The sequence below is a fragment of the Oryzias melastigma genome, linkage group LG13 (assembly GCF_002922805.2).
Source record: "Oryzias melastigma strain HK-1 linkage group LG13, ASM292280v2, whole genome shotgun sequence".
Classification (NCBI taxonomy): Eukaryota; Metazoa; Chordata; class Actinopteri; order Beloniformes; family Adrianichthyidae; genus Oryzias; species Oryzias melastigma.
In genome coordinates this window covers 20,766,822-20,791,569 of record NC_050524.1, presented here as the reverse complement: position 1 = coordinate 20,791,569, position 24,748 = coordinate 20,766,822, and the positions used below count along the sequence as shown (strand labels likewise).

Below are 24,748 nucleotides of genomic sequence, written 5' to 3'. Positions count from 1 at the left end.
ATGGACTTCCAACAATTCGGGCGTAGCGGCAAATTTTGAGTGACGTTGTGTGAGTTAAAAAATCTGAACTTTTGCAAAGAAGACGCATTGCGTCACCTATTTAAGGACTCAGCTTTGGCCCGTGAATTGTTGATGATGTGATCAGCGGGTGGAGTCCAAAACCAACATGAGGAGAATCTGGAAATTCTTCTTGACATTTTTCTTACTTGTATAGAGACAATAAAAAACGATCCTCTAATTTTATTCATATTTTTTCCTTCCTCTGACAGCAAGTTGCCAAACTGGATCACAGAATGATAGAAGTAGCGCTGAAAGAGTCATTCAGACTCAGCTCCTGCAGTAGATGGTGAAGCTCACCATACTGGGAAAGTCTGAATGATCTCATAAACCCAGACATGGAGATGTGATTACTGATGCTTTTGTAGAGCTCTTCAACATAAATCAACTTCGTCCCTCAATTTCATTCATATCTTTTATGGATTGACCATAAATGAGATATACAGTCGTTGTAGTGATGGGGCCACAAACTTAATTGGATAGCTCCTCCCACACGCGTCAGAAGCGAGTGTCGAGAAGTGAATTTTACGCGCAAATTACATTCAGTGTGAATGCAGCATCAGGGTTTAATATTCTACGTACTTAGTCCCAGACAGCTCTCATTAAGTGATGAACTCAGCAATCCAATGCACCTGCTGTTCTCAACAGTAGCAGGAAAAAATAGAGTCACAGACGTGTAGCTCAAGATACAGGAAGTAACTTCTGGTTGTTGTTAGAGATTTAAGGGATGAGGAAGGTGGTCCATCATTGGATATAAGCTGTTACCTCTAAGTTGTCTCCGGATTAAGAATTGAGGATCAAACGTTTCCACCTGTCACGGTTGGAAAGGTTTCAATCAGAACAGCTAATGTGAACAACCAAACTAAACAACATAATTGTTTATGAACTATTTGCGTTTCATCCACGTTAAACTGCCATACATACGTGAGACAACTTTGTAAATGCAGGTGTGGGTGATAGACATAAAAAGACAGTCGATCAGTAGAATCACTCCCCCCCAGGGCAGATCCTCTCAGGTCTAGAGCAGGTTGGAGCTTTTACCCTCTGAAACTGCCCCTGACCTCACGCTCTGCTGCTGGCGCCCGGACGCTTCTGTTGCAGATGAGCAGAAACGCCGCTCACATTCACATCTGCATCAGTTCCTCTGAGTCACAGCATTACTTACCCTGTTTTTCATGTCATTATCACGGGATCATAAGCAGGCGAAGGGTTGCCATGGTAACAAAGTAAACAACCGCGTTCTCTCCAGCAGCTGTCGGGCTTTAAAATAATTGGGAGAACCGAAGGTAGAGAACAACCTTCATGATGTAACCGGATATGATCCAGGCTTGAGGCTTATCTTGTTACTGCTTGTTTGTTACAATTGAACAGATTTAATGTGTTCTCCATTACTGTGTGTAGTCTACTGATAGAAGAGACGTCCAGCCTTGCTCTGTGGTAGGTCTGGTTGGTCTTGAAATGTGGATGTAAAACATGGAGATAGTGAGATGGACACCGGACTTCTTCTGTATTCTCCATTGTCCTGGACGCTGTTTTTTTCACGAACCAAATAAAGAAGTTTGAACTAAACATTTCTCAGATCATCAGAGTATTCCCTCTGGAGCAGAAAGATACAGAAGGATGTGGGGTTGCTATGGTGATAACCAGTGTATGCCCCCAGCTCAACATGGGCAGAGCAAGACTGTAGTATCTGAATACTTGGGTATTCGCGATCTGTTCCAAAAAAATACTATACAACACATGTGTCAAATATTACATTTAAACATGTTTTTTTGTTTGAAATTCTTCGACTTCAATGCCCTGTGGTCTATATCTGCTAATCTAGTGACCATCAATGTACGCTAGTTTTTCACAAAGACTTCTGGGCAATTTCTGAATTAGTAGATGTGTTTTAGATTTTGGCCCCCTGTGCGACTGAGTTTGACACACCCGCTATACAGTAACAATCCACAGCCCTAATTACAATGTCTTGGTTGGGTTCAACAGATGGATACTGGAAGACAATTTCTTCAGGGGGGTTGCAAGTTATTGTTTCATTGAATTGACAGGCTCCGCCTTCTTCTTTAACCTGGGAAAATTTCTGATCAATCAAATCGACGGGAAAACAGACGGCCCGGTCAAGTGATGTCTTCTGCACAAACTGTGGGAACTGTAAAACCAGAGCTAAGAGGAACGAATGACGTTGCTTGAAAAAATGTCTCCTCAAATTCCTCTCCGAGTATGGAAGGCCTCAAAGTGGGGAGGGGGGCAGGCCTTAAAGCTTTCAGAAGGAGGGGTTCAGTGTGTATCAGGAAAGACGTGTTACGGCTCAGGTTGGATAGATCAGGGAACGACATCTATTCTAAGTGTGTGCAGATTGTTGCTTATCCGTGGTAAAATCTTGATCAAACTTCCAGTTTTTTATGTAAGGGAGGAACCTGGAAACTCCTACGAGCCAAAGAACTTCTTTACCTTCAGCCTTTGTACTTCATGTTGAAACCAGTCATTTGTGTGCAAATACATATATATTCAGGGTTCATCAAAAAGACAAACAAAATATCTTTTTAACAGAATTCAGGTCAAATTTTACTATAATCCACTGGTCTTTTTGTAGCTAGATGTTTTGTGAAAACGGCAGATTAAGCGTTTCTATTCATTACGCATTGTTTTTCCAGCTCACACAGATCAACCCTTAGAGGATAAATAGTATCTGGTGGCGAGGAACCCTGCAGTCGCCTCCTTATCTGGCGGATTCTGCACATGAGAGGATGCTCTGTGTCAGATCCGTCCAAAAGGAGGCCACTTATCACGCAAGTCTGCAGAGGGAGAAGTGATAAGATAAGGAGGGAGGTGACGGATGTTTGTGATGAACGTGTCACAGTACGGAGCCGGGGAGGCACCGGGATGATTATAGCAGCGTCATCAAAAGCTGGAGGACACTGGATGAGGGCATAGGAGGAGGGGTCAGGAGTCGTAACCAAGGACTTTTGTTTTTCATTTTTGTCATCATGTTTTCATAGAAACTACTGTAGCCTTAATAAAAGGGGTCTGGGCCGGGCTACATCTTATTTACAACAGTTGGGGCAGAATTTCCTTCTTTAATGCTGAATTTTTCTCTAACTACAAAAAAAATGTATTCTTCAGTGTTTTTTCTATTTCAGTTGATGGTAAATTAAATGAACCCTTAGCAAAAAGTAGTTTATTTAAGTGTACTACAAGTATGCTTAGTCTATGCTAAAATTCAGGTCATTCACTTTTTATACAATGTCTATATATTGTAAACTTAAAATGTCTCAATTTAGTCTGTTGAAGTATCCAGTTAGTATATTTCCTACACTTCACATACATGGTCTGTAGTATACTTATGATGCTTATACTCAAGCACATTTAACAAAATATACTTCAAGTGTTGTTCTATTTGCGAAGGAGAGTCCTTGATAAAGTGGTACAATCGGAATTAGTGACATACTGTATGAAGGGGTTAATAGAGGCTGTGATTTGGGCTTGTATTGATCTCTGAGATTTACTTCCATCTGTTTGGGCTGAAAATCGTCCATCAGATCAGATGTTCCTGCTTCATCGCTGTTCTTCAGCCAAAGTAATTAAAAAAATATTTTTTTTCATCACTATGCACATGTTAGTGAAGGAATGCCCCATTCTAATTCATAGTATTAAAGATTTCTACTGTATTTCTTTCCTGTATTCATTATTAATAAGCTTCTTTTCCCAGAGGCTCGATTGTATCTGTGCGTCTGTGATGTTTCATAAGAAGTTTTTTGACCAGCTTTCAATTGCAAGAGTTCGACGAATGGCTGATTTGATCAGTGCTGTGTTGAAACATTTTGAACAGAAATTTGGTTTTGTGAAGGGAACTGTTTCCCCATCATCTGTTCAGAAATGAGCCCAGCTGGGAAGAAGTGATTTGATGAGTCACAGCGCTTTAAGGAGCTTAAGGTGGAAATGCTTTGGCTGAGGTTTCAGGAGAAAAGGCTCAGGTATGTTTTTAGCTCCACAAAATTAAGGAGGAATAACAGAGTGTAAGTTGCTGATCCTTCTTCACCTTCCACTTCTTCTCCTCTTTGTAAGGGATAAATAAATCTGGAGCAGAAATGTTTCACTCAGAGGACACAGATCTGGACCTCTGATGGCTTCAGCCCTGATCTTGTTTAGCTTTCAAAGGTTTCTTCTCTGGTCCCTCCATCATTAGTTTGACCTTTTTGACCCTTTAGTGCCGTTTTCAAATAATATTGGCCCCAATTTAGCTCCATAATTTTGGACGATTAACGCAATGGCATGAAATGCTTAGAATGAGAAGAAAAATGTAACTCGCTAAAATAATCGTGAGGTGCTCAAACCAAGCAATACTAGTACCTCGCAAAAATACTGATAGAAAAGTACAAAAAAGATCAAATACAAGAGATGGGTAGGGTTAAAATGGGTTTGGGTCATGTTGTTGCACATGTGACTGTGGGGTTGACAGAAATGTAGTGGTTGTCTGGTTCTCTGGGTTCCCATCACCTGACACAGATCTTGTTTGGCCGGGTGACGTCTGAGTTGGCATAATATGTTGTTTCCCATGGGGTATGAGGTTGGCACTAGGCAGTAGCGTGAAGGGTCTTGCCCATGGATTATGTTAATTGGTCGTCGTGCTCTCCTGGGAGTTGAAACCATGATTTCCCATGTGCCCGTCTAGTGCCTTAGCAAATTAACTAAGCAAACTATATTCTATTAATAGATAAACTGTCTAATGGTCTAATAACTCTAAATGATGAAAACATTTTTGAAATTCACTTGTATAAATGTCAAAACATCTGTAGAACCATTTAGTATCAGTTTCATACAGCGCCATGCACTGTATGAAATCTCTGTTCTGTACGAGTCCATAACCAGCATAGAAGACAGTTCTGTCCTCTTCCAGATGTTGTAAACACACATTCAAATATGACTGCAGACGTCATTCAGCTGGAAACAAAAGTGTAACCTGTTCCCTGCCAGACCATAGAGAAGACAGCTGCTGATGAACAAACCCAGAGTCTCTTTCTTCTGCTGATTATGGACTGCTACTCTCATTTGAACCCAGTGGCCCTCCGTACATTTCAGAACTGAGCCTTCAGTCTGCCTCTGCTAAAATCATCCTTCTTATCCTGAATATTATTTTATGGAGCAATTTCTTCATAAACAGATCATTTATTTAGAATGAATTCACTACAATTGTGCATACTCATTGTATAGTTAGGCCTTCACTGAAGGCTTTGCAGGCCCTGACAGTACACCACTATTTGAACCTATAGGTGCCTCTTTGTTACCCATTTAAAGCTGCTGCTGTAATGAGGTGCAGCTTCTTCCACTGAAAAGGATCAGGTCATGGAAACCTCAGTGATCTCCTGAATACAGTCTGTTGTTGCAGCAGATACTGTTTTTTTCTCTAATGTCAGGAGAACAGTTAAATGGTTCATTGCAGACAGCAGTTCTGACATTTATCTAACGACGGTTCCTGGATGCTGGACGCTCAAATGAGCTCATTACAGAAAAAAATTGTCACAGCTTCTGATGGTTTGTCTAAACCATTTTTAACAGTAGAGATCGTTATAAGGGAATGCTGCTGTTAAGAAAGTAAAATAATAAAAAATATTGCATTGTTGGAGGGGCAGAGGATTTTACATGACATGACTTGTTTTCTGCAAGCATCTCATGGGAGGAGGTAGTTTCCTGAAGAGACAATTTATGTCAACCAATAAATCAGTTCTTCCTTGTCTCATCAGGGTTCACTTAAAATGTAAAAACAAGGAAGAAAAAATACACAATCTGCTTTATGGAAACTGCTTCAACTAAAAGCATCTGCTGCATGTCCCCAGAGACCAGAGGTGTACCTGATGCTGCTCCTCACTGGTTTTGTTAAAGCCTGAATAATTTTGTTTATTGATATAAAAGCTGCTCTTTGAACATGAAAAAGTGAAGACTATGTGACTGAACGCTGCAAACGGGATAAATGCAGTTTGTATTCCGCAACCATCGTTTGGAAAGCGTACTTAGACTCCCGCCCACACTTGCAGCTACATAAATTAACCTTTCCTGGAAAATAACAGAACCAAGTATCATAATTTGTCATCATCTAATTGGAGGAAAGTCCTGAAATGAACACTTTCCTTTTGACCTTTTCTGCCTCTCATCCACATCAACTTTACATTTTTAAGCCTCCATATGGGCAGTATTTTTGGCAGTATTATATTTATGCTCAACATTTTTACATCCTTGCATATTAGAACACAAATCATCTATAGCGAACATATAGCGAACACTTATTAAACAAGTTTGGGTAAGTAAGGGTGAAGTGAGTGAGACACAGGCGTATAGTACGGATTTATCTTTTCATTGACCCCTCCAAATCATGTTTACAAGGAGTCTGTTAGTACTGTTAATGTGTTAAGTGTGCGATCCTTGTTAGCACCTAGACTGTTAGAAATGAGGAAATTAGACCACTACAGTTAAGGGTACGTGGACATACAGGCGTCCTATGGGCACGTACATTCGCAAGGTCAGTAATGAGCCAGTACTCGGATCTTATTAACGACAGGAGTGTGGCGTAAGGGCATATAACTTCCATTAGCCTTGCAAATAATTTGCAATACACTTACCACACAAATGACAATGGTATGTTCCATTTTCATGACGTCTTTTAAGGTAGTTGTAAAAGTCTCAAGGTACAACTCCACATATGGTAACATAGTACTCTAAATCCATACTTTAAGTTATTCCATTTGTTAAAACTGATCATTTGAAATGTTAAATCCAATTCATGGTTTAAAAACTTTATATCCAAACAGCATGATACCATAACCACATTCAGGTTCCATACTATAAAACACCACTAACATATCCTGCTAGCATCATCCGTCCATTGTCTCAAACACCCTTACCCATAGAGTTGTGTATCATGGGCGTTGACGGTTCCTTCAACGTTGGATGTGTTCATACTCGCTCGCCGAAAGGCAGAGAGTAAAACAGCAGGGAGGAGTGATGCTGCTGCAGCAACATCTCCACCTCATACTGGAGAAGCTGGTCAGGAAAACCAGCTCAGTGGAGGAGGTGGGAGAAAGCAGAATAGTAGCCAAGCTATCATTCTTCCTGGAGAATGACTCCCCCCGGTATGAAGGGCTGTCATCACCAATCAGCTCCTTGAGCAACAGACTGTTACCTTTAAGTGTCTGAAGAAACGACGTCGTAGCTCATTTCTGCTGTAAAGCTGAACAACCTGAGCTTCTCTTCTTAATCTATTATTGATTTACTATGTTTCTGACCCATGGTGCAATGGCCGTTCATCTTCTCCCTGTATCAATTTAGTAATACATTAGTGATTGATTGATCTATGTATTTATTTAGGTTGTATTGGCCTTTTCCTTTCTTTTTACTGCTGAACTTTGACTGAAATCAATCAATCAATGTATGATTATGTGATGTATTATTTGTACATACTGTGCTCTGTTGTAATTCCGTATCACAGGTATTTCCTCAGAATGAAGCGTTCTCTTATCTTATTCCATTTTCTGATCATTGAGGATACTGACACCCTGATCTTATGGATATTCTTGTTGGTTTTTAGTGAACCATCTTTCCATCTTTCCAGGACTTGGGGATGGAATCGACTTCACTAGATGATGTGTTGTATCGCTACGCCAGCTTCAGAAACCTGGTTGATCCCATCACCCATGACCTGATCATCAGCCTGGCGAGATACGTCCACTGCCCTAAGACAGTAAGACGCCGCTCTATACCTACCAGCAATCTGAAAGAAACCTGAAAAACAAACCAGAAAACGAGCTCTAGAACCTTCTAGACGCTCTAGATGTTCTAGACATCAATGAGCTGCAAGAAATGACAGACTACTGTCAAAACTTATGTGCACAGACACACAAAATAACACAAAAACACAACTTGCTCACACGAAGAGACATGCAAACACAGACACATGCATACTCACATGTGCACAAAATGCAACAAACTCACACACCCAGACATTCATAGACACATGCACTCTCATAAACACACACACACACTATGCACGCACACATAAACACATATGCACATACACACACTGATGTAGGTCTCTGTGCTGCTTCTATCAGATGATGTCTTGACTCATTTCTTCTGACACTATGGGGTTATAGAGGAGCTGTAAGTGGTTGTGTGTGTCCTTGAGGAAACTCAGCTTCTTGTGTTTTGTTCATTCATGTCACTGAGAGGAGGGGAGGGGGGCAGCAGCCATCATCCTGGATGAATTATGCAAAGAGGAAGGAGTGTGGATCAGAATTAAAAGCCTGCTGGTTAATTGCAGAGCGTTCACTGATGCTGCGGTATGAAATGAGCAGAAATGGCTTTCATTCATCTGCCTCAAAAATACATATGAAGCAGAAATACTCTGGTTATATAACATAGAAACGTCACAATGATGCGGCTCTTCCTGCCCGAAAATAATGACTCTCTGAGATGAAAGTTGATTATAGTAATTGCTGAGCTCGTGATTTACGTTCATATCATTTTTCTCTCAGCCCCTCCCACATCTCGCCTTTCAAACTAATGAAGTTCCTGTGATAAAAAAGCGATGAAATATATAGATGAACACATTTAAAAAAAGAGAATAAAGTGACTTTTGATGTTAAATCTGCATTTTTTAACAAACACAGGTTTTAGTGAGTAAAATTAATCTTCTTGGCAAATAAATCCTGAAAATATGGCAACTATGTGAAGATAAACCATGAAACTGAACTGTAGTTTGATTGTTTTGTGTTTTCTGGAAGCTTTTAGCTCTCAGAGACCCTGACATCTTCTAGAGTCATGGCTCAGCCTCCACAGGGATAAATCTGTTGGTCAGAGTCTGAAATAAGAATCAGGGTTTCTATTTGTAACTTTAAAATCTAGTAAAAATGGATGGTAAAAGTGACTTTCGATATGAGATCTTTTTACAGCCTTTAGTGTTATCAATATCCAATTTAGTTTATGATTTATGTAAGCATAAAAGGGATCAGAGATCAGATATGATCGCTGATTTCTGCTACTGTGGTCACATTTGTATTTATCTTCAGTCATTTATTTATTTTTTTACATTTATAAAAACATTTCTTAATTGAGATTTACCCCGTTTATTTTCACCCGATGAAACAGTTGTTGTCCGCGGGTGTGAATCTGATGAGCCTGACGTTGATGAAGATGTTCTGGTGAAGTTTGGATGTTCATTTTCTATTTTAATATAATTAAAGTTAGGGCCGTAAATTGATTAAAAAAATGTAACTAATTAATCACAAAAAAAAGGATCACGATTATTTATTTATTCTTTTTAGTTACAGTATTTTTTCATTTTGTATTTATTCATTAAAGTTAGAGGTGGGAATTGATTAAAAAATGCAACTAATTATATATCGCTGTCCTTTGCTGCTGCAGTCAAGGCTCAGCAGCGCGTTGTCGTGTTACCTTGACAACACGCCGGACAATGGAACAAATAGTCCAATTTTGTGAAAAAGTGATTTAAACCAAAAAAATAACAAGATTAAAGTACTAAAAAGGGATTGAATATTTATTATTTTGTAGATGACCATGATATAAGTTGGATACTACCCGACAAAGTGTTTTAACGCACATCTTGGAAGTCTGAACCGCCGACTCAAAGTGAAGGACTGTTTCTTCGCCAGGTGTAATCAATTTGCATTAATAAATATTAGCATGTTAATTCTTTTTGATGTGTGTGTGTACTTTCACAGCCCTATTTAAAATTAATTCACAAATACTTTTTTTTATAAATTCTCAAAGTGGAAATTGGAAGTTGTTTGAACTTTTTCTAATATTTTTTGAGTAGAAATGCAATTTTCATTTTTTTCTGAGGTTTTCCATTATCTCCTTATTAAAACAAGAAGATGTTAAAGAGGCAATAACAATCCAAACAGAGCTTTATGTCTGTCTTGTTTGTTTAAGACGCATCATTACTTTGGGGTTTAATTATGTGGAAGATGGAAGCAGCAGCAGAAAAGTTTCTGCAGAGACACCTTTCTTAAATCCTCTATAAGAACTCCTGCATTCGTTTTAGAAACATGCTATTTGTGTGAATCCACTTAGTCAAAGCTGTCTGCACTTTTTGATCAAAGCTCCTCTGAGCGGCTTTTCCTCTGCTATGCTGCAGGATCCATGATGGCTCACACAGGTAACCTTCATTACAAACAGAACTGAGATCTGTTAGTTCTGACTAACAAGTATATCTTGTCTTTCATGGGTGCAGTCACTTTATAAACTATCTTATGTCTGCCTGGTACAGACAATCTGAGCTGATGAGTGCTTAGGAAGAAGATGCTCATGGCAGGAAAACGCTCCCATGCTGGGAGGGAGGCAGGAAACAGACGCACGAGCCCCCAGGGTGCCGTGTGTCTGCGTAAAGATAACGCCTCATGTGTGAATCTCTGCCATTGGCTTTCCTCTATAGAGAAATTTAAAACTCATTACAGCTGCAGTCACAGGTTCTCCTCTGATTGTACAGTTTTATTAAACCCAAAGGCAGAAGCTGGTCTTCTGTGTTTATTTTCAGTCTAAATGAGGCTTTTACTGTGAAAGGGACAGAAACTACACTGACATGTTAAAGCACATGACTGCTGGGATTCATTTTTATCCTTCTGTTTGCTGTTCAATCTCACATGCATTTCCTAGATTAGGTGTGAATGATGCACTTCCTCTGTCATCTGTACAAACTGAGATCAAACAAATGATACTTTAAACATTTACAGTTTGTCTGTTAGGGTAAAAAACAGGAAAAGATTTAATACAAAAATATTTAACAAGGAAAAATACATTAACATTAATTCCTCGTTGTTGAAGTTAAATTCTGTTTAAATGAACTAAGTGTCCAGCAGCTGTTAAAAGATGCATCACGTACAGGATCAGCAGATTCCTCCTTGAAAGCATCGTTCCCTTTAGAGGTCAAGACATGAAAGGTTGTAAGAAGAAGTGAAGCCCTCCATCCTGCCCTAAATACTCCGCCTGCAGGATTGATTTTCTATAGAAGCATGACCAATGTGACTGTAAGTGACTTACAAACTGGAGCATATGAAAACATACTTCACACCATTTTGAGAACTGGATAAGTGACCCCTCCCCCTGGTACTCCAAACAGGAAGTGTCAAAATCCCATACACATTTATAGAAAATAAATAGCTAATACACAGTCATTCTACTTGTCACCAGCCACCGTTTTTGAACATGTTCTTGATAACTCTTTATTTGCTGTCCCCACGTCCAACGTCAAAACTTTGATTGGCAAATTTGGTGTTGCCCATTTTTATGTGGGCTCAAGCTCACTCCTGATTGGCCAGAGTGTCATAGAAATGTTGACTCAGACCGACTCGAACCAATCCAGCATGATGCAAAAAAGGCGATTGAATTCATTCAATTGGAGCTGAAAGTAACTACTTTTTTTATGGATGAGATCACTCTCTACTCCTGAGCAACTTATACTCTGGAGCGACTTATACTCCTGAGTAACTTCTACTGCTCAAAATACAATAATTTTTACAAAAAATTTACATCCCTTGAGTTAATTAAATGTTGATTAAATACCATAGCAACTATGCATGAATGCATCTCACATCAAAATTAATTTGAGGCATGCTGGGAAAAGGAAACTGCTAATCCGGTTAACAGGTTTCTATAGAGCAGTTTCTACCAACGCTGACCACAGCTCACACAACACCTCCTCTGTTGGGCTCCTCATTCCAGAAGCAGCACATGATGCTGTTTGGACTGATGCACCGTCCCACACATTCCTTCACTTCCTTCTGTTTCTGTCTGTTCTTACACTCCTCCACTTTGTTTTTGCTTGTGGACCTGCTCTTTTGTGTAGCATTTTTGTAACGTCTGAAGAGTTTTAAATGATCTGTTTCAGAGATCCGTTTGTTGATAATTGAGTTCTGAAAACAAAGAGTTGATTCTCTTTTGATTGATGAACTCTGTAAGAGTGCTGCAGGATTATTCACTCATTTCCATAAAGGGATAAAGACACTGAAGCATTTGTGTTGCATTAATAGATTAATCAGAATTCGTTGGTTAAATCGCATTAATCTGGATCTCAATGGGGAGTTGAAAGGTTCACTGAGCTGAAGCTCTGAAATCCTCATCGTTCTGTCTTTGATAAAACCCCATAAAAACACTGTAAGCACTTCTGCATTCACTATGAACTGTCACTCATGATGTGATTGGTGTGTTTGTGTGAGTAAATAAACTTATTTGGTTTCATAGCAGCATGGTCCTCCAATGGAATGATGTAACTTAGAGACCCGCCCACCTTCTATTTACAACATAAAGAAAATCTAACATTTTAAACCCAAAAAGTGGTGTTTACCTGTGCAGGTACTGCAGGTTTATTGAATTCCATCTTATTGTACCTTACTTTTAATCTACAAATTTTTTTGTTTTTGTTTTACTTTTAACTTCAATTTACATAATATTTTTTTACGTTCCATGGTGTAAAACTTTATTGTTTCTGTTCTCAACAGCATTAAGGCTGTTGTGTAAACACTGTAGTAGTTGGAAAAGGACTCTGGGGGCGGAGCTAAAGCTACTGTCTCGCTAAACATGCTTTTAGAAATAGTGTAGCTTAAGATAACGCAGCTGATTCTCAGCATTCTCAAAACTGCAGGGGGAAAGGATGTTGAGGATTCCTGTTGAGTCGGTTAGGAGAACGCTGACAGCCTTCGGCTTTAGGAAAGGAGAAGAAAAGCAGTTGCCTGCAGGAGGCGGAGCTTCTCGCTGGATACTGAACAGGGAGGAGGAGTTAAACTGGAAGTCAGGAGGAGATGTGCCGTGATTTGGCTGCTGTGATGACATTAGTTCCACGGCTGTGTTCATCTTTGGTGGATTAATAGAAACCATATTTGGATGACAATTACTACACAAGCAAATGTTAAATTAACAGTTTTTAAAATGTATTTTATTGTGTCTGATCCTGTTAGGCTGCTGTGGAGATACTCTTAAAATAAGTTTTACAAGTAAAACAAAACTATCAAGATTTTTGTTCAAGAAATAAAGCATCTAAATCAATAAATTTGAGGCAAAACTTTAAGATCCTGTTAGTTTGAGACTGTTCAATCTAAATCTGTTCTGGTGCAACATCAAAACTGGTGTTTTTTTGTCAGAAATAGACAGTTATTGATCAATGAATAGAAATCAACCCAAAAGATTAGTGGGCAAACAAAGTAACATTTTCATTGGTCGATCTTAAACCAGTGGGATTCTGAGACATATATGCTCATGGTCAGTCCAGGAGAAGCAGTTTCCATAGAGAGCAGCCATTTCATCATTCAGGTTTATGGAATAATGAATGAATCAAAGGACCATCTGTCTATCAAATAAAGTGCAAAGTGGATTTAAATAAAGGTCATTTTGAAGAGGATATAATCAGCTGGATGTCTCTGGTCTGACCTTCATCACCCTCAAGTGAATTGATGTTCCAAACTTCTGTTGATCAAAGTCCAGAGGAGGAAGTCGGCGGGGGTGATGTGGGTTTTAACCTTTAATGTAGACTGCTCTGGCCTGGGGGTCAGGGCCCTTAGCCCCCATGAACTGGTGGGGTTTCTGTGTTGATGCTCTCAAATAATCACAGATTATTCAGTGTTGAAGCTGAATTTTCCTCTTTATGTTCATCTTCCGTTCGTGTTTTGGTTGACACATTTTAACCATTTTAAATCAAAGAAGCGACTTGAATGCTTTTGCAGAAGCTGTTAATATGTGTGAAGGCAGAAAACCTTTCCCCTTTCTAGGAGATGCTGCTACACTTCTGCGGTTTTAGATTTCATTTTTGCAAGGAAATCCATTCCAAATGTAACTATGCTCACATTGTTTTCTCTGACAGGTAAATTCACATAAACTGTAAAGAACTGTTCTAACATCTCATTGAAAAGTTGGCGTTTGGGGCGTGATGTTGCATTGAGGTGTTTGCATCATCTACTCAAAACAACTGCTTCCTAAAGCTTAGCATTGCATGATCCATCTGTGTTCTAAATTAAGCTTTGATGGTTATTTGGAACAGAAATGATGATAAAACAGCTTTGAAAAAAAAATAGACATACTTCCGTTGCTTAGTAACAAAAGGTCACCCTGACAATCCCTGTCTGCGAGGACTAAGATGAGCTGATAACCTGCAAGGAATAGAAGGTCTTGTATAGAAACAGCTGGAAGCTCCATGCTGTCCATCACTTCAATGAGGCCATTTTGAGAGAAAAATTACAAAAAATAACCTTAAAGTGAGAATCTCTGAAATCCCAGAGTACATTCACTGAGGACGGTAAAACTCCTCACGACACATTTTATCCACTTTTTTAGACACACACGAACATGTTCACACTTTCTCTCTAGTTTAAACTCTCAAAGTTCAAACCTTCATTGAAAAAAAAGAGTCCAGTGTTAAATAATGAAAGCAGAGATTCTGCAAACTGCACACATTCTGTGCTGGGGACACAGCCTGGGGGAGATGTATTTACAAGGTCAAAAGCCAGTCGGGTCGCAGAACACAATGTGGTGGAGAAACAACAAAAAAACATGCAAAATCGCACTGAAAAATACCAGCAAGACAGCAAAAGGTGCACCGCAATATAGCAAGAACACTGTACATATTTCTAATATCTTGTGTTTCTGCATGATTGCCAAACACCTTTTAATTTAGATATTTTAGATACTGTTCATTAGGAAACTTGTGGAACTTCAAAGAAAAGATTTGAAACAAACATTTACTAAACATCTTGTGAAAATCTCCTTCCACCAAAATTTTCACCAACAAGTCGAACCCCGAGCTCACATGGCTAGCGTTACAGCTAAAGTACGATGCGGGAGCGGTCTAGCTACAGTCGATGGCTCATTTTAGGTCCTGGTTGGCTGCAGCTAGAGGCTCTACTGCCAACCTCACAAAACTCCAAACTCACATACGTTCACGCTAATCCCCACTTTGTTTGCTGCGGTTCAGCTGCGTCGTCCGGCGAAATTCGAAACCAAACGAAACGGATTCGCAGAGACGCAGAGGCTTGACTGCAGACGCAGGATGTGAACGCCTGCAGTGGGATTTCCTCTCGCACCTTTTAAAGTTATGTAAAGACTGCTGTGCTCACATCGGAGCTGTAACGCTAGTGGTGTGAGCCCGGGGTAAGCATATTCTGAGCCAACACATTCTCACTCCTAACTCGTCACACATTGACGTTCGGTTAAGGACCTCTCTGCGTCAAAAACTGACATTTTTTGATGTGCTGACTGTCCCCATTAATTCACGGGTCCCCCATCGGAACTGGTCTAGTATTGGGACGCTAAGCCTACTGGTACCCTAAACCGGTACCGGTTCGCATCCAGTACCAGTTTGGGCCCGGTACTGTGTCTGGTACCGGTGCAGGGTTAGGGTTTGGTACCGGGTTGGGTACCGGTAATGGATACATTCCAAGGACTAGTCTGTGTCCGGTACCGTGTCCCAAGTATTGCGGACCTTTAATTTTACGAACAGCCAGCACGTCAAAAAATGATGAGTTGGGGACACCCAAAATGTCAAAAAGTGAAGCAGAGGGATCCTTCACCAAACGTTCATATATGACGACTTGGGGATGAGAATGTGCTGCCTGAGCATTTCAGCTAATTCCAACACCACCTCCCATTCTACAGTTTTAGATTATTTTGATCCAGCCTGAACCAAGGACTCGTGATTCTCTGATCTCCAGCTTGGCCCAAGTCCTCAACCCAAAGCTTTTGGACTTCAGAGAATCTAGTTCCAAAACACAGCTGACGATGCAGGTTTCCGCAGGGCTTCATGAAACAAGAGGGTCTTGAATCCTGGAGCTACTGATTATCACAGTTTCAGCTGAAACAGGACGGTTTCAGATCTATGGGTCTTCATCGTGAGTCTCGTGTTTGGTTGAGCTTTCTGTTGTCATTCTTCACCTGGAGGGTAAAGGCTAAATTCAACCCCCTGTCCTTTATGTTCGTACTCACCCACCACTTCTCCACTCAAACACTTGAAACCCAACAGCCTGAAAAGGATCAAGCAGAAAAACGTAACTCAGAGCTTTGCAGGAAAATCCTCCTTTTATGTTCTCCTTTGGCACATCCCAACCTTCCCAAAGGGGTGTACAATGAAAAATATTGGTAATTATGAGTGCTGTATGATACTGAAATTGTTCCCATCAGTGAGTTTACAGTCAGCAGGGTTTGGCTCATGAGGTTTATAATATGATTTTTATTACTGTACTATTGGTCTATGTTTTTCCCAAACCTTTACTTTCGCTTATTAGCCTGTTTCTTCTGTTTCTCCATCATTTCCACTTGTTCTGTCTGCTTTAATAGATTATGTCTGCCCAATCAGAGGTGAGTTTTTTATGTCTACAGAATTAACCAGAAACTGGAAGCATTCCCCACGTTAACATCTAACCACACATTAGCTCTCCTAGTTGATCCACCAGAACATCAAAAGCCATAAAACCACTGCTGGAGCTGCTGCTCCGCACAAGATAAAAATCAATGATGCAGTTGTTACTGAAAACTATCAAAACATCAGAACGTCCCAAGCTCTGTGGACGACATTATCATCCTAACATGAGTGAAAACTGCTGCCTTGCTTTACAGTTTCTCAGTGCAAGAGGTGCTGCCAAGTTTCTGCCCACTCATCCATACGTTTGCATACAGAACGCCAGGATGCTCATAAACAACCAATGGGCATCTCATGATCTCATCTGAAGGCTCTGGATTTATTTTAGTATTTGGATTCAGAATGTCCATGATAGATTTTAACCTTAGGATGTTAAATGTGATTTTGTCATCTCTGTAGGGTTGACGACTGTGATTTTTTTTCGAGTAAAATGCAGGTTTTTGTCAGGTTTTACTGGAAAATTACAGCTAAACTGTTAAAATTGGGACATTTGGATGTTTAAATGTAAGTGAAAATGGTTTCATAAAACAACAATTTTTGTGATGGACTTTTAAGAAAAGGTGGTTTATCAAATCATGAAAAATTGTGAGTCAAAGGAAATCAGGACCTCATGAATCTAAACTGGATCAGTTCAGGAATTTTCCCTCCTGTCTGGAAAATGTCATCACTGGTTGTGTAAGACTTGGATGGTGGTGTACTTTTGCTCTTTACTTTGAAGGGAGACAAATATTGTTTTGACAATCTATTTTCTTTTCCAAAAATATTTCTTGTTTCAGTCTCACAGAGAAATTGGGGTAAAATCCAGATTTTTCTTAAATGGAAATGCAAAATGAGTCAGGAAAATCCATTAGCAAACACCCAATAATTTATTGATTACAAAATTATTTCTTACAAAATCACTTAAATTTAAAGAATGTTCCAATGTGTTCGTCCAACACAGATCCAGAGGAAAAAATGTAAACCAGTAGGAACACTATTTATTACAAATTCACACCAGGATCAAAGTCCAGAACCAGGTTAGGGGAGAACGTCAACTTGTCAAAAACATCTGGAAACATCTTTTGGGAGGTCCAACTTGAGGAAGAAGTCAGGCAGCCAAACAGCACTAATGAAAGTTGGACGAAGTCAAGGTGACGTGACTCAACTCAAAGAAGTCTACTGGATGGATGAGAACCTTCGTCAATAAAAACTGCTACTCAACAGCAGGCGAATCCAGAAACAGAATCCATGGCGACCATAAGAACACGCAGAATCACACATGAGTCATTGAACAAGTCTTTAGATGTGGAAGCAGAATCCTGTCAGTTAAAACTGACATTATTTTCTATGGTTCCAGATCTGGTCATGTAACTGTCAACTTTTTTATCTGACTTCTGCCCTTACACTTGTATTATTGGATTATGTAAATGTGGTGTTTTTAATCAAATAGAGAGGAAATCAAAAATATCCTGACTTTCCTCACTGATCAACATTTGTTTTCACTCTCAGGAGGGAATCAATCATTTTTTTATTTATCTGCATGTATCATTGGGAAGATTCAACACTTTGAGGCGTTATAACAAAAATGTCTGGTCTGTGAAAGAAGTCAATGATGGTCGTTTTAAAATAAATTTAGGACAGTGTCAGAGTTTGGAGGTTTGGTTGGTAATCTTTTTGGAAATGCATTGCAGAAATCTAACCTGCGTCACTGTCTGTAGCAGATTTGATATTGAGTCTAAAAACATAATGACCTTTAGAATGGAAGTATATCAGCCTCAGTAAATGTTCTCTCGGTTTCTCTATGTTTGGAGGAAATTGGTGGACAGAAATCTCAGTGGCAGCAGACCTTCTGTGTTTATTTAATTGGAGAATCGTGTTAATCCATCACATCTCCAATCCTTTTTGGGGTCACTGGGTTGTTGGAGCCTATACTAGCTAATCTTGGGTAAAGGTGGGTTACACCCTGAACGCGTTACCAGTCGGTTGCAGGGCCACACAATCATAAAGACATTCGCAATCACAACAAAAGGCAATTTGGAGACACCAATTATGAAGCCTGTTTTTGGACTCTAGGAGTAAACGTACATGAACAGGAGAACATGCAAACTCCACACAGAAATGTCCCACCTGGAATTTGAACCAGGACGTTCTTGCTATGAGGTGAGAGGATTAACCACTGCTCCACCATGCAGCCCACATATTATAATGCTAAATAATGAAATAATTAAAATGTGTAAATCGTAAATGTAAGGAATCATCTGGTTCTTTATTTTTGGCTTTTGCTGTTTTAGACGTTCTCAAACAGAAAGTAGTTCCTCTGTGAGGTGAAGTCGTGGTCTCCAGTCGTGTCAGTGTTTTCCTGCCCTCATGACCGCTGGGACGAGAGCAGGAAGATTGAATTATCCAGATTGTTCATGCAGAACGGAGGCAGAGTGAGGACTCATTTAGCAGAGCAAGCTGTGAAAAATGCGACTGGAGTGTACAATGTGTACTATCTCCATCACAAAACGGAAGCACGGAGAAGAACAAAAGACAGCGATGGAGGAGAGGTCTGCAGTTCTCCAGGGGTTGGAACAAACCTGTAAATGTGCTCCCCATCAATAATGCAAGAGAACTGAGAATCTGAGAAAATGGGTGAGAGGCAAAAAACCACAAGAAAGATGCTGATGGTGAAGAAGGAAAAGAGACAAATAAGGGAAAAATATTCATACTTTTTGAGTTAGTTCGTATAATTCTTAGATTGTGGGGATGTGTGTCAGTCTGTTTAAATACTTTAACAGCAGCAGGTTTCTGGAGTGAAGGGACTCACTTCCCTTCATCACAGAGCGCTAGAACAGGGGTGTCTAAAGTCAGGCCTCGAGGGCCGGTGTCCTACATGTTCTCCAAATAACCTGCCATCGAGGCTCCTTGTTGGTCTAACACACCTGATCCAGGTAATCAGCAGCAGACAAAGCAGGTTCTCTCAAAAACCAGCAAGAGACCGGCCCCCAAGGACTGACTTAGAATATTAGTTTGTAATGAATTAATTTGTCATCTTGAATTTCTTTTTTGCCTTTTGAAACAAAATTTTATCCTAAAATAAAACAGCTTATGATGTAATTTGACTTTTGTTGATTTTAAAGCCTTTTTTGATTAGCTACAACAGAGCAAAAATCTGATGATGATGCAACTGTCTGCAACTGGGATGTGGGAGGGGCCTGCAGCACCCGCTGCTGGAGTTAAACAACATTCAAGTATCTATTGTTTTCTCACAACAACGTCAAATATTTTTGGGGCTTAATGTCTTTTGTAGCAAAACAGCTTGGTAAGATGCCATCACCATATCTTCAGTCTGCAATAAGAAAAAAAAAGGTTGCTGGAGTCTGTCTTTGTTTCTATAGCAACCATTTTCACCAATCAGGAGTGAGCTTGTTTGAAGGCCACGTCCCCTGCAATCTTTATTTGTCACTAAAACTCAGTAAAAACTTACAACCAAAGAATAATAAATACATAAAAATACATACAAAAGTGAATTGTCCAGCAACTAAATAAAGGAAATAAAAATGAATGTGTTGCTGAAGAAAAAAAAAACAGGATACCCAATTAATATTTGTTAAAATGAATAAAACCAGAAACTAAAACATGAAGAAAACATCCACTGTTGCACAATTTAAAAGCAGGCAACACAAAATCAGTCAATCAATCAATTTGAATGTTGGACATGGGGGCCTGTAGGCTTCACCTACTTGTGGCACCTGATTGTTCAACTTATAGCTTGAATTACAGAACAAAATAATAATAATAAAAAAGAGGATTTTGGAGAAGTTGTTGAAAAATTCTGTCAGAGCAAGAATGGCTATTCTTGACTGCTTATTTCCCAATGACTGAGGATAATTATTCCAGGTTTAGGTAGAAAATTTAAGTACAAGAATCTGAAGAGCTTAAATGTTTCTCACATGAAGACATAAAGTTATTATAAGTAAAAATGCTTCTGTACTTATTTGTCATTACTGTAAAACACACCGGATCACATGAAATCAACTCAACAGTCAGGAACATTTCTATAAAATAATGTAGAAAATGTAGAATGACTGTCATTCAGAGTGTTGCCTCTGGAACTGTTACAGCTCGACAATATCAACGGTCAGGAAACTTGGGGGTTTGGGATTTGTCAGCCACATTTTTGACTGAATAAAAAAAGCGTTTAAAATGTTTTTATATGAGCTCTGAGCTTCTTCGTGTGCTCTGAAAATGTCAAAGCACTTATGGCATTGCCAAAAGTACGTTCATGATTTATTTATGCTTGAGCATCGTAAAAAAAAAGAGTTTCTTTAAAAGCACTTTGAATTCTTCAGGCTGAAGTAATGCAGGTTTCTCCACCAGTGGTTGTTTATAAAGTACATATGCAACAAGAATACTTTAGAGTAAAGAAGCTCCACATCGCTACAGGAACTCCAGGAATCCCTAAAGAAAACAACAAAACTGGAGATGAAATCAACACAAACAGTGATTGTTAAAACAACAGAAAAGCTTCATTGAAAAAAACTTAGAAACAACATGAAGGTCGTTCTTTACAGTAATTGAAATCTCTCATCTGTGATGCAGCTAGTTATTAAAAACATAGACGAATGACAAGAATGCAACTCAAAACAAAATTCAACGTTTACTGTAAATGTGACTAATTACAGTTGCTGCACTTTTACAAACAGTTTGAAGGTTTTGAAGCTAAAAGCAGCAAAAGGACCAAAAGATCTGCAGATGTGAACATTATTCCATCACAGGTTTATCCTCTTAAACAAACACTAGAAGAATGAAATGTTTTACTCATTCAACTTTTAGGGATCTTCTTTGCAGACTTTCAACTAGACAGACAGACAGATAGAAAGATAGATCGAACTGTGCATCATTCCCTTTTTAAAACGAGCTAAATAAAAAGTACATCAGTAATTAAAAGCAAGAATGTACAATAGTGTTAAAATAGTTATAACCAGATTAAATTAGGATGAATACATACGTAAATAAGTTAAAATTATTAATATATCTGGTTTCTTTTCAATTCAGCATAAAAAAGAGATGATTTAGAAAGAAGCAGTAATTGGAGTTTGGATTGTTGATGTTTTTATGAGAATTTCTGATGATACTGAATTGAAAGTAATGTAATTAAAGTACTATTGGTACTACTTAATAACTATCTGTTATTGCTGGTTAAAAAATCGTGTTGTTAGTTACTGAGTTATAAATGCTTTGTTGAGTGATGGTTAACAGTTTGTCAAGAATTTATAAATGTGCCCTGTAGATGGCCAACAGATAACATGTTAGATATCCAGGTATAAATGAAAGCATAGACATTTTGCAAATAGGATTTTATGAATATCACCTCAAATTTCTGTACCTTGAACATGTTCCACCCATTTTCTGGATAAATATTCTAAATATTTTAAACTCAAATAAAAAAAATGAAAAAAATATTGGTGTTTGGCCAAGAAAAATGTCCAAAATTTGTTGGCTATTCTAAAATAAACTTAATTATTTCATTTAATATAATGATAGATGTTCATAAGGTCATTCTTTTTGCCTATGTAAACATTTAGACACTTCCTGATCTCTGACAAAGACTTGTAGATCTCCGGGATTTTCTGAGCCGACAGGTGTCCGTCTGTGTCCTACAGGAGGGAGACTCTCTGGGAGCGATGGAGAAGGTCTGCCGTCAGCTGACCTACCACCTCAGCCCACACTCTCAGTGGAGGAGGCACGGTCTGCTGAAGCGGAAGCCGCAGGCCTGGTGAGTGCGCGTCTGATGGCTTTCTTAACATCTCTGCGTGTCATCATGGAAAAGTCTGCTCTTCGTTTTCTCGCAGTTGGAGGTGAAATGGGTCTTCTCTGTGTGACTGTGCCTTTATGTCTGCCTTTCACTGTCACGTCACCAGAGCAGAAAAACTGTCTCCATCCTCCCTGAAAGTAAATTTGATCAATCTTTTCTGATCATCCTCACACATGCACATTTCTCTGAGGTGAAAGGGAAATAAAGAGCTGGATTTGCTGTTGGCTGCAGAGCTGCACATTATGGAAATGAGGCGTCAGAAGCGAGTCATTAATCCGTGTGCTTCCTCGGCTCCGATTCTAATGAAGTATCTGAAGACTCAGAGTGAGAGCCGCGCCGTCAGCACTCCGACTCTCCAGACAGACTGACGGATTTAGAATGAAGCAGCTCAGCTTCTTCACGGAGACAGCTTCATAATAAACATTTAGCAACACAGTCTGGTTTTTTTTCACATATAAAAGTGCAGTGCAAAAAACAGATTGATTAGTGGGTCTACGGAGTTGGAGGAACTGAAGAACCAGCACCCACAGGTCCACATTCTTTTCATTAGCTGCAGATGTAGGAAGAGAGGAGAACTGGAGGAGGAGGAGGACATGGACTGCTTCCTTTCTCCTCAGGAGGGGGTGATGACATGACTCATATGATTGTTCTGGACTGGAAATATCCTTGATTGCCCCCCCATCAATATTAGGTTTGTGACAGAAGACATGCACAGCCATTTCTGGTGTGTAATTCATGACAAAAGTCCTGAATGTTTGTGGTAACGTCAAAAGGAATCCGATTTTTAGAAAACTGATGTTGCATAAATGTTTTCTGCATGGACGTTTCTGATAGAACTGAGTTCTAATGGCTTCATTGTGGTGGTAGGGGGGATCATTATTGGCTTTTATAAAAGAGTTTGGGAATTGTTTTTGACCACAGGGCTTTCTCAAACAATTAGCAGACAAACAGCAGGAAAACAGGCAGCATAAAAGCAGAGCTTACTCCACCCTACTGCACCTCACCACCAACAACACCCCAATCACCCTTTTGACCTGTTTTAGGGGAAGCTGGATGCACTGCTTAGTTATAAACATGAACCGGATCTAATAAATGTCATATTATGACTCAGTTTGGCTAATTTTTCACAATTTTTGCCAATTTAAAGTACAGAAACACCATTTATCAAAAGGTGGAAGCAGCCATGTCCTTAAAAAGACTAGTTTCATCGTCAAAACACAGTGCTCAACACGGTCTTAGTCGCCCAGCCGTCGACTTTTTGAATCCGCTTCATTTCCATTTGTGGTCACAGCTGGAGCCTACTGAAAGGAAAAGGTGGATTTCACCCTGGACAGTTCGCCATAGCAGGACAAAAGAAGGGCAACAGTTCGTCAGTCCTTGGCAGGTGTTGGACTTTTTCAAGCTTAAGGACTCTGTTGGATGTCTGACAACAGAATCTCAGTAAAATCAAGAGTTTCTGCTGAGTGCAGCAGATGGTAGACATACGGACTTTGTAGAATTTATGCAGAGAATTCATTCTCCCTTAAGTACTTGGCATCGGTGGTCTGTCTGGCAGAAACACCAGCTCTTGTCTGAAAGACTCGAAGAAAGAATCCAGAATCCACAGAGTAAGAGTGGTTAAAACCCAACAAATAGACAGAATCCAAATGAGTCTGTCCATTTGTTGTTTTCTCAAAACCTTTATACACAGAAGTTACTGTGCCACATGCAGGCTGAAGCAGGTGCTTCAGGCTTTTGGGTTGTCCGGGTCCATAGAGGACCATAGAGACGAGCGGATGCATCGTAAGGGAAGCGCAGGTGTCTCGTACAATGGGGTATCATGAAATTGGAATGTATTGTTGTGCGTTTTGTAAGTATATTGTGAAGTATTTGCAAAGATAGTGGAAGTTACACACAGTTATGACTTACGGGGGATGACGTTGTACGACGTACTTACGCCACACTCTAGTCGTTAGTAAGATGTGAATACTGGCTCCTTACACAAATGTTGCACGATTGAGGTGTGCGCATATGTAAGTACCAGAGGATGTTCGCACACTCTGATTGTCTAATTTCCTCATTCTAACAGTCAGGTTGCACACAAGGAGTGCACTCTTTTCACATGAACATCACTAACTAGTTGAAGTGTTTGTACCAATCTCATTTTAATTTGGTCATTTGAATCCAGACGTTCCAATGTGTGTTCTTGGGAATGAATTGGTGAAATATAAACCCATTTGTTATTTCTTTCAATATTTTTGACTTTTTCAGAAGTTCTACATACTAAGAAATACCCTTTAGTGATAAAACATCTAAATATTAAAATGTGCTTTGTCCTTCTGTCGGATCCGTCACTCTGTGGGAAGCTTCTCTAAAACTTCACTACAGCTTTTGGACAGGGAGACTCAAACCTCCTAGAAACTGTGAGGAGGAAGATAGTGACCAAAAAAACTCATTTGAAATTTAGTCCTTTTGATAAAAATTTGGATCAGAGTCCTACAGAGTACTCTGGATCGTCACCATGA

At 39.5% G+C, this 24,748-nt stretch overlaps 1 protein-coding gene and 1 long non-coding RNA gene across 2 annotated transcripts in view; one reads left to right on the top strand and one right to left on the bottom strand.

The window, feature by feature from the left end:
* lrrc75a (leucine rich repeat containing 75A) overlaps positions 1-24,748 on the top strand; it is a 41,399-nt gene that overhangs the window by 2,295 nt on the left and 14,356 nt on the right. Inside the window, exons 2-3 of the mRNA XM_024277744.2 lie at positions 7,661-7,789; positions 22,093-22,205. Of these exons, the coding sequence (XP_024133512.1) occupies positions 7,661-7,789; positions 22,093-22,205 (242 nt within the window). The remainder of the gene's footprint in view (positions 1-7,660; positions 7,790-22,092; positions 22,206-24,748) is intronic.
* On the bottom strand, positions 310-1,268 carry LOC112149805. Its single transcript, XR_002919847.2, has 3 exons — positions 1,223-1,268; positions 982-1,149; positions 310-868 (listed from the first exon to the last, which is right to left on the bottom strand). It is a non-coding gene; the product is annotated as an uncharacterized LOC112149805 (long non-coding RNA).